The sequence below is a fragment of the Salpingoeca rosetta genome (assembly GCF_000188695.1).
Source record: "Salpingoeca rosetta unplaced genomic scaffold supercont1.10, whole genome shotgun sequence".
Taxonomy (NCBI): Eukaryota; class Choanoflagellata; order Craspedida; family Salpingoecidae; genus Salpingoeca; species Salpingoeca rosetta.
The window spans coordinates 1,626,488-1,636,487 of NW_004754924.1; the positions used below are offsets into that span (position 1 = coordinate 1,626,488).

Genomic DNA, 10,000 nt, shown 5'->3' on the forward strand with positions numbered 1-10,000 from the left:
TTGATAATCTTGCCGCTGTCAGTGATGTTCATGCGGGCAGAGGCGCTGACAAGGCTGAGAACCATGCCAGAAATGGCCAGCAGACCGCCAGAGAAGGCCTGGGGGAAAGCTGATCGCGGAGCTGTAGCAGGAGGAGGTAGGCGCGCATGAAGTGTGATGCGAGACGTGAGTGAGATCTCGTTTGAAGTGAAAGGATATGATGGTCAAAATGGTGAAGAAGTCATCGCATGCACCTCCACGTGCACAACGACAGGGCGGAGCAGCAGCAGTGCGGGCAGCGGCGATGCGAGCGAAGCACAGTGCAGGAGTGGTGCAGGCCTTTGGGGCACGTACGAGGTTGAGGACGGAGAAAGCGGTGGGGATGCCGGCAGGATTGCCGTTGCCAGTGAAGAAGCTGGCAAAGATAGCGTAGGCGGCGATGATCATGGCGTTGTGCTTGGCGGCGGCCTCGAGCTTGATGACAGCGAAGATACAAAGAGCACCAAGCAGCCAGAGCACGAAGATGTAGTAGTTGATGGCGGCCTCTGAGTCCATGGGGAGTCCCAGGTCCGCGTACAGGTTCCACAGCAGGCAGGAGCCGATGAACATGAAAGCAAAGCCAATTGCAGCGCCAATCAGGCGCGGCCTCTGAACACCGTCGAGCATCTTGAGGGTAAGCTGGGAGACGGGAAGATGATAGGTTAAAACAAGTACCAGGGTCCACTGGTTGTTGAGAACGAGAGGAAAATGGTGTTTTGCACAAGGGTCAGTACGCATGCATGTGCGTGAGTGCGCGTGCTGAGTTGTTGTGTGCTGAGTTGTTGTGCACTACAACAAAAGGGGGGCGTGGCGTGCGGATAACAAATTAATGATGTCATCGAAACAACGTTGTTTTGGTTGCAGTGTTCTGGCCGATGAAATTCACCCAGCCACTCGTGCACGTGTCAAGCGTTCATTGTCACACTGTTGCTTTCTTGCCTTGATTGCCTTCGTTGGGAATGGTGTACGATGTCGATGAGTAAACCGACACACAAACACACATACACACACACACACACACAGATAAACACACAGATGCACAAACACAAACACATGCACACACATCGACACACACACAATGTGTGACCATATCCCCCGTCATTTCTTCTTGCCCTGCATCATCATGGCCAAGAAGTCTGCGTTGGACTTGGGTTTGGGGGCAGCAGCAGCAGTAGCAGCAGTATCACCAGCTGTCGTTGTCGTTGTCGAGGTGGCGCCCTCAGCAGACGTTGCTGAAGTTGTAGTCGCAGTCGCAGGGGTGGGTGTAGCGCGGGTGCCCGAGGCGCTGGATGTCATGAGCGTCATGCGTCCGCCACGCCCGCGCCCTTGCTTCCGGCTGCGAGCACAGGAGCGAAAAACGACAACAAGAGGGAGGGGGAGGGGAAGGAGAGGCTGAACGTGCGCGCGTGTGTGTGCGTGCTGTGCATATGGTGTGTGTATGTGTGTGTGTGTGTGTGTGGACACATGTGTACGTGTGTGCGTGTGTGTGTGTGTGTGCGTGTGCGTGTGTGTGTGTGTGTGTGTGTGTGTGTGTGTGTGTGTGTGTGCACATGTGTGCGTGTGCGTGTGTGTGTGTGTGCAAGAAGGTGCGACAAACTCAAGGTGGGGCGCTGCCGTGTTGGCCTTACCTTGCACGAAGTGCACGGGGCTGCATGCCTCCCATGGCTGTGGCTGCACCTTGTCCCCTGTGATCGCGTTGTGGCGGTCCACGCTCGCCCTCTCCTGCATGCCCTTTGGACGGCGGGTTGGACAGTGCAACTTGCAGCTGGCGGCCTGTGGCAGTGGTGGCGGTGGTGATGATGATGATGGTGGTGGTGGTGGTGGTGAGGTGGCAGTGGTGGTAGGGTGGTGGTGGTGGTGGTTATCATACATACAGACACACAAGGGGATCGACTGACGCAGGGAGAGGGAGGTGTGCGAACGCCAAACGCATGTGCAGATACACACACACACATGTCCACACGCATACCTTTGAACTCTGCCTTGTCAAGGTTCATGATGGCTGTGGCGGCGTCACGGCTCGCCTCAAACTGCAGAACGAGGCCGCGAGCACCACACACACACACACACACACACACACACACACACACACACACACACACACACACACACACACACACACACACACACACACACAGCACACGCACACACACGCACACGCACACACAGAGACAGGCACACACACACGCACACACACAGACACACACACACACACACACACACACGCACACAGCGAATGTGAGGTGATGAGATCATCGATATATTGTAGAAGGGTTCGCTGGCACGTTGGCACATGTTGCTGTGTTTGCAGGCAAGTCAGCTGCACGTGTGTGCTCGCGCGCTCACCTCAACATATGCAAATCCGCGCGGTTTGCCTGCCAGCGTCGTCACCATGCGCACCTCCTTCACTGCACCGTACTGGTGGTGATGGAAGAGGGGTGCGGGTGCAGAATGAGGGGATGGTGGGGGAGGGAGCGAGGTGCATGTACATAGTCACGAAGAGATGCACAGTCACACAGGCAGGCATGCAGGCAGACAGACACACAGACACAGACACACAGACACACAGGCACACAGACACACAGACACACAGACAGGCACACACTGCGCCAACCCGCGCCAAGGAAGGCGCACCTGTTCAAAGAGGGTGCGCACGTCCTGCTCTGTACAGGAGTGGTCGAGACGCTTGACAAAGACGGTGCGCGGGTCAAATCCCGTCTGGTGTTTGGGCCGCAGGGCCGTCTTGCTGCGGTCAACACTGCACGGGTGGTGAGAATGGTGGTGGTGGTGGTGGTGGCAGTGATGGTGGCGAGAATGGTGGTGGTGGTGAGAATGATGGCTGTGGTTGAGGGGTGGACGTTGCGGGATCAATCCATGACACCATCAACGGGAATCAAACGGACAAGAAAGTCAGGACAGCCGCGCAATGATGAAAGGCGCGCTTCAAACACGTGCATCACCATCACCATCATCACTACCACCACCATTATCATCAACCACCACCATGACCATTATCATCATCATCATCATCATCATCATCATCATCATCACCATCATCATCATCAGCACGGACCATGGGTCAACGAGCACAGGACGACCGTTCATGAACTGCCGGTCTTTGCTCAGCGCAAACGCGAGTGACGATTTCTGCAACAACAAGACGCAGCAAAGCGCACATGTACATGTAGGATAACGCCCGGGGCGGGGGGGGGGAGGAGGAGGTTGACATGGTCATTAAGCCGTGTGCTGTTCGGAAATGGGGTGTATGTCCATGTGTACACGTGTGTGTGTGTCTCAGCAGATTCAGCAGGCAGAAAGGCAGCAAGTGTGCATGCGTGCGATGATCACCTCTTCAAATTCGATGTAGGCAAATCCTTTCGATTGGCCAGACGGCTTGCGCACGAGACGAATGTCCCGGATGGCCCCGCACTGCACAGCACAATCACGACCACACACACACACACACACACACACACACACACACAGACACACACACACACACAGACACAGACACAGACACACACACACACACACACACACACACAGACACACACAGGAGGAAGAGGGCGAATGCGGTTGAGCTGGTGGGCGATGGACATGGCGGAGGTGCAAAGGGAACGAAGAATAGGGAGGACCAATCAACCAAACAGCCAATCAACCAGCAGACCAAATGAGCCAACAAGCAAGCAACCGTCAAAAACACAAACCAAGCACGGAACCGCAGCGACTGATATCAGTACGCAATGCTCTTTGTTGCGCAACCCACGTCTTTGAAGAACATTTGCAGCATGTCTTCGTCCACCTGCGACGACCAGAGCGAAGCACGTGAGCAGCAATCTTTGGGTTGAAACAACCACTGCGCAACAGAAACGACACACACACACACACACGCACACACACACACGCGCACACACACACACACACACACACACCAGAAGAATCAGTACTCAACAGACCTCCCACTCCCCCATCTCGAATACGCACGGCAAAGTCGAGGTTCTTGACGAAGACGGTTCGTTGCGCTGCCTCCACATCAAACCCGCGCCGCTCACCATCACCATCACCATGACCACCGTAGTTGTCACCGTCATGGTGCCCGTGTGCCGACGCTGGTGCCTGGCTATCCATCTTTGCGCGCTTCATCGATGGCCCGGCCCCCGTGTCATCATCACCGGCTCTCGTCCCTGGTGCTGATGCTGACGATGACGCATCGTGTTTGGTGCGCGCGTGCGCGGCGTTGTGCCTGCTCGCATCGTCTGCTGGTGTTGCGCCACCTCGCTCCTCTTGTCGCCGCTTCCCTCGCGGTTTGTCCTTCTCCCTCTGCTGTTTCCGCTTGTTCTGCTGTTGCGCTGCCGGTGCCTTCTTTCCCCGCTTGCTCTCGGCCTATACGCAGTCGTGGCCGCGTGTGTCGTGGGACGCCAAAACCAAGCAGCGGGAGCAGCATGAGTAGGACACACGCACACGTACAAAGGCGGAAACACACACAGACACACACGTACACACGCACGCACACTCACTCACACACACCCACACGTACACGCACCCACACGTACACACACGCACACACACACACACGCACACACACACACACGTACACACACACACACGTACACACACGCACACACACACACGTACACGCACCCACACGTACACACACCCACACGTACACACACGCACCCACGCACGCACACACACGCACGCACACACACACTTCACTGTGCGGACCTTTGCGCGGGCAGCGGCTGCGAGTTGAAGGGCCTGGTAGCAGCGCCTCGCCGCATCGTCCACATCAGCAAGGCTGCCATTCTCCTCCTCAAAGCGCGTGTATGTGTCCACGATGGCCTCGGGCTGGTCGCGCACAAACTGCACGGCGCGCCGCAGCACGGCACGCGCGCTGTCGATGCCACTGGAGATGCGCTCAAAGTGGAAGAAGGGCAGCCAAGTCGCAAGCTGGCGTGGCGGTGGTGAAATTTGGAAGGGGTCGTGTTGGGAAGAAGAAGGAGAATCAGTACGGCGAACTTGTATCTGTCTGTGTGTGTGTGTGTGTGCCTGTGTGTTTGTGACATCAACACCTTCAACGCACGGACACACATAGAGTCACACAGGTTCCCAGACAACGCCCGGCCCCTCCTCATCGCATGATGGGAGCACCTGCTTGCCGAATGAACCCGTGCGCACGAGGTCCTCCATGACTTCGCGTGCGCGCGTCAGATTGTCAAAGCGAAGCGCCTCTGTCTTCGCCTGGTGGGGTGGATGTGAGGGGAGGGATGGGGTGAGTGCGGTCGGAACAATGAGGCATGGCATGAATGGCATGGTCACATGTGTTAAACAGGCAAACGTGAGAGCACAACTACAAGGTATTGCATACACAGAGACAGACAAGACAACAGACAAGACAGACACACAGACAGACGTACACAACCATGTACACAGACACGTACACAGACACACGTGCACAGACTCAGACACACCTCATAAAGGCAGAGGGAAGCGTATCCTGGTGTCTCCTTGCTGAGATACTGCTCGGTGTACTCCTTTGCTCCGCCAACGGTGAGCCGCCACGTTTCGAGCGCGTCCTCCCCCTCGTGTGTCGGCGCAACGCCTTCAAGCTGCGTGCGCCGAAAGCAGTACTGGCAGAACGCCAGCCACACCTGCACATAGTCGTCTGGAGACGAGGTGGGGGGAGGAGGGAGGTGGCGTGTGAGCGCAACAAGACGTGTATGCGCGCACGTGTGTGTTGCGTTGTGTGTTTGGGTGTTCATGCATGTGTGTAAGTTTGCGTGTGCCAGTGGCTTCGTGAGCGTGTCAACAGACCAAACAACCAGGCATGTTTGCGTTTGTAACTGCGAGCCAGCACACCAGCAGCGGCAGCCCCTTCCCTTCCTTCTCATTCTCCACTCTCACTGCATCCACCTCATCTATCACTTCCACTCTCACCCCGTCCACATCAATCCATCCCCCACATCCCCCGCCTACCTGGCGCTTGAAACGGCATCTGCAGTGCCTCCTCCAATACGCCCTTCACGGTGTTGTACTCGCTTCCTCGTCGCTCCTCGTGGGCGAGCAGGTGTTTCCACAGCGCACTCGACCAGGGGCAGTTGCGCACAGCGCGTCGCGGTGCTGCTGACGACAGCGGCTGCTTCGTCGCCGCCTTGCCCGTCGTCGCCTGGGAGCAAGGAGAGGGGGGGGGGGCGTCAGTGTGAGTGAGTGCAATGACACACGTGTGTGTGTGTATGTGTGTGAGTGCAATGACACGTGTGTGTACGTGTGTGTGTACGTGTGTGTGTGTGTGTGTGTGTGCGTGCGTGTATTAGTGTGCGCTGAATGCCTTGACTGTCGATTGAGGCTCATCCCCAACAACCAATCACAATACCCACCACCTGAAATGTTGTGCTCACCAGGTAGAGGAGGTAGTCTGCCCACAAGCCTGGGTCGAGGGGCGATGCTGTGACTGCGCGCTCATAGAGGGTTGCGGCGCGCTCTGCACTCGTCTTCTTCTCCTCGTCGATGTAGCGCAGATACGCAGCGCGCCGCTCGCTTGCATCCTCTGATGAAGGGAGGTTGCCGCGGACATGTGTGAACGAAGCAAGAGGGAGCGTGTGCACGGGAAGAGTCACACCTGATACGCATCTGTGAAAGCACACGTAAATCTGTGCGTATAGGACCTTCTTTGCACACACACACACACACACACACACACACACACACACACACGGCACATCTCGCGAATGGTGCGAGCAAGCAAGCAGGGCGGTGATGTTGTTTGCACCTGTTGCGAGCGTTGCCTCAAGCTCCTCGCACTTCTTTGAGCGCTCGCGTGCGGCCAGAAATCGCTTCTCCGCCTTTTCTTCCGTGTCCAGCCCTTGCGCAGTCATCCTGATGGTGTGAGTGCGTGTGTGTGTGTGTGTGTGTGTGTGTGTGTATGTGTGTGTGTGTGCGGCGTGTATGGTGCAAGGGTGTGCGCGCGCGCAAGTGAACGTGACGCGAGTATGTGAGTGAAGGTGAATGGGAGTGAGCGAGTGGGTAAGTGGACGAATTTCCTTGCTCCAACTGGCACTACCGCCACCACCATCATCACTGCTACCACCGTACCATTGCAGGTACGACTGCCAGCCTGTGCCAGCGTTGCGCTGGGGAATGTTCAGGCGGCGGCGGTGCAGAGAGCTGATACGCCGCTTCTCTTCCTCGAGGCCATCGCTGTCCCCGCGGCCCTGGCGGTGGCGGTGGTGGTGGCGGTGATGGTGAGTCCAAGTGGGACGAAATTCACCTTTCTATAAACACACGCACACACAAACACAGGACAGACAGACAGACACACAGACAGACACACGCACAGCATCGCATGGACTGACTGCGAGGAATTCGAGGACGGAGACCTCAAAGAGTTCGTATTGATCAAACACGTCGCCTATCTGGGGTGTGTGCGTGTGTATGTATGTGTGTGCATGTGTGTATGTGTGTGTGTGCACGGGACAGAAGGAGGAATGAGACAGAGCTTTGGTATGAAGAGACAAACATCGCCACGTACACGTACATACGCAGACACAAGCACCCATGCTCACCTTGTTGAAGTGCTGTGCACACGCCGCAACCGCTTGCTCACAAATGTCACGGACAAACTGAATTGTCACTGCAAGCCCGCACAATCACGCAATCACACGCACAGGAGGATGGTGAGAGAGGGGCGATGGGCAAGCTCAGGTGATGACGCACGCACGCACTCATCCCTTTCTCCCCCTTTGCCGCTCGTCTCACCCAGTGTCTTGCTCTTCTTCTTGTCCTCCTTCACGTCCATCTCCTCATCATCGTCATCGTCGTCATCATCGCTGCTGTCATCCTCGTCATCATCGTCGTCGGGCTTGGTGCCAAACGCATTCCGCTCCTTCAAGTGCTCCGAGAAGAAGCGAATCTCCTCCACCCACAAGTCGGGGCCTGGTGTGTGTGTGTGTGTGTGTGTGTGTGTGTGTGTGTGTGTGTGTGTGTGTGTGTGTGTGTGTGTGTGTGTGTGTGCATGGAGGTGTAAGGGCGCGTGAATACAGGCTTCGATCGAGCCACGCCAGCAGAGGCAGAAGTGTGCGCAGCGTGATACACACACAGACACAGACAGACATACATACACACACATACGCAGCCACACAAGTGCACTCACAGAGGTAGTCGAGGTGAGCGCGGTCAAAGAGCTCCTTGAGGTACTGCAGCTGCTGGACCGAGGTGTCGATGCACTCCTCGTCTTTGATCCACCGCATCCACAGATCTGCACCAGTGCACACACGTGTGGTTGTCATAGATGAATGCGGCAACACAGGTGCAATGAAGTGTCGTGCATGCACGCTCTCAGGCGCAAACACATCAACGGCACGTCGCACGGACCTTCGGACAGAGGGAAGTGTTTGCTGAAGCGTTCACGCGCATGCCTGCACACAGAGAAGGAGATCGAGATCGAGATCGAGATCGAGAAATAGAGCTTCAGTCTGCGTGTGCAAGGTCAACGAGAAGAAGAAGAGGAGGAGGAGGAGGAGAAGAAGAAGAAGGCGTGCATCGTGCGTCACCGCCTCATGCAGACACAGACACAGGCACAGGCACAGGCACACACGCACAGACACACAGATAGACAGACAGGCAGACAGACAGACAGACACACACAGATAGACACAGACACACACGCATGAACTTTTTTTTTTTCTTTGGACCTGAGCTTCATGAAGTTGCCCTTTGCTTTGAGACATTGGATGTATTCCAAGTGCAGTTCATATTGGTACACGTTGTGGAACAGCTGCGCATCGATCCAAGACAAAGCACACATTGCGTTCGTGAGCACTGACCGTCTCCATGACAAAGCATGCCACAAAGCATGCACCCAAAGCAAACAACAGTTCTTCTCCCTCCCTTCCCCCACACAATCTCGTGTGCATGACCCTCTATCTCCCAATCCTTCCCCACAGATATGGCTCCCCACACACCTTTGTTTCGAGGTCTGCGATGCGTGCGTCCACATCCTGTTCCTCGCCGCCACCACCGCCAGCATCGCCGCTGCCACTGCTGCTGCTCATCTCTTTTGCTTCTTTGCTTGTCGTTCGTTCGTTCGTTGTTGACTGGAGACTGAATTCAGTCGACACACATTTCTCTCTGTGCTCGTGTTTCGTGTTGCTCTCTCTCTCTCTCTCTCACGCACACACCTGCACACCTGCACCTCCGCATCTGCGCGCACACAGTCAACGTTTGAACGAGCAAGGAAGGAAGGAAGGGAAGGATGAGGTTGAAGTTGGTGGGGCGTGTGCTGTCCACAGCAGGCGTGATGCAGAAGACGGCAAAAGTGGAGGTGATCCGATTCGTCAAACACCCTCGTGTGGAAAAGGTGAGCAACAATGAACGCTGGCTTGACTCACAACTTGTGCTTGGCGTTGCCAGTCCTCTTTCGTCGTGTCACTGCACTTGGATTTGCGTGTGTGTGTATGTATGTATGTATGTATGTATGTGTATGTATGTGTGTGTGTATGTGTGTATGTGTATGTGCGTGTGTGTGTTTGTGTGTGTGTGAGATTCGCTTTGGTTGCTTGTGAACATAGGTTGGTTGGTGGGGTGATTGGCACTAGGTGCACACACACACACACACACAAGCACGCACACATGCACACACACACACACACACACACACAACCGCATAAATTGTCACGACACCCCTCTCTGACACTCCCTCACACTCGCTCACACTGTTTGTTTCTGCTTACGCTGCAATTGGCAGATGGTGCGACAGAGGAAGGTGTACATGGTGCACGACGAGTCAAACAGTCGGATGCCCGGCGACGTTGTGCGTATTGAGGAGTGCCGTCCATTGAGCAAGCGGAAACGGTTCACCATCACAGACATTCTCCGCGAGGAGCAGCGGCTATTCAACCCCATCACCAACCGCACAGAGACCAAGTACAGCCCGCCCGCGTGATGGGCGCTCACGTTGCGCGTCGCCATTGCCATTGCTGCTGTC

The 10,000-nt window shown here is 55.9% G+C and overlaps 3 protein-coding genes across 3 annotated transcripts in view; 1 reads left to right on the forward strand and 2 right to left on the reverse strand.

Moving 5' to 3' along the window:
• PTSG_12197 (uncharacterized protein) overlaps positions 1-836 on the reverse strand; it is a 4,544-nt gene extending 3,708 nt beyond the window's left edge. Inside the window, exon 1 of the mRNA XM_004994684.1 lies at positions 334-836. Within this exon, the coding sequence (XP_004994741.1) occupies positions 334-756 (423 nt within the window). The 5' untranslated portion in view covers positions 757-836. The remainder of the gene's footprint in view (positions 1-333) is intronic.
• Positions 837-955: 119 nt separating this feature from the next.
• Positions 956-9,068, reverse strand: PTSG_04652 (uncharacterized protein; the record flags this gene model as incomplete). The annotated part of the gene is made up of 23 exons (XM_004994685.1): positions 956-1,354; positions 1,647-1,791; positions 1,988-2,048; positions 2,365-2,436; positions 2,653-2,776; positions 3,092-3,165; positions 3,367-3,447; positions 3,785-3,820; positions 4,003-4,401; positions 4,744-4,968; positions 5,170-5,259; positions 5,490-5,683; positions 5,995-6,184; positions 6,417-6,565; positions 6,788-6,894; positions 7,111-7,229; positions 7,371-7,430; positions 7,581-7,648; positions 7,774-7,950; positions 8,168-8,272; positions 8,389-8,432; positions 8,709-8,791; positions 8,979-9,068. 23 exons carry the CDS (start codon positions 9,066-9,068, stop codon positions 1,117-1,119), a joined length of 2,931 nt encoding a protein of 976 aa, XP_004994742.1. The 3' UTR covers positions 956-1,116.
• A 200-nt stretch (positions 9,069-9,268) lies between these two features.
• On the forward strand, positions 9,269-9,958 carry PTSG_04653 (30S ribosomal protein S17; the record flags this gene model as incomplete). The annotated part of the gene is made up of 2 exons (XM_004994686.1): positions 9,269-9,373; positions 9,761-9,958. The coding sequence occupies 2 exons, from the start codon at positions 9,269-9,271 to the stop codon at positions 9,956-9,958; spliced, it is 303 nt and encodes a 100-aa protein (XP_004994743.1).
• Between the last annotated feature and the right edge of the window lie 42 nt (positions 9,959-10,000).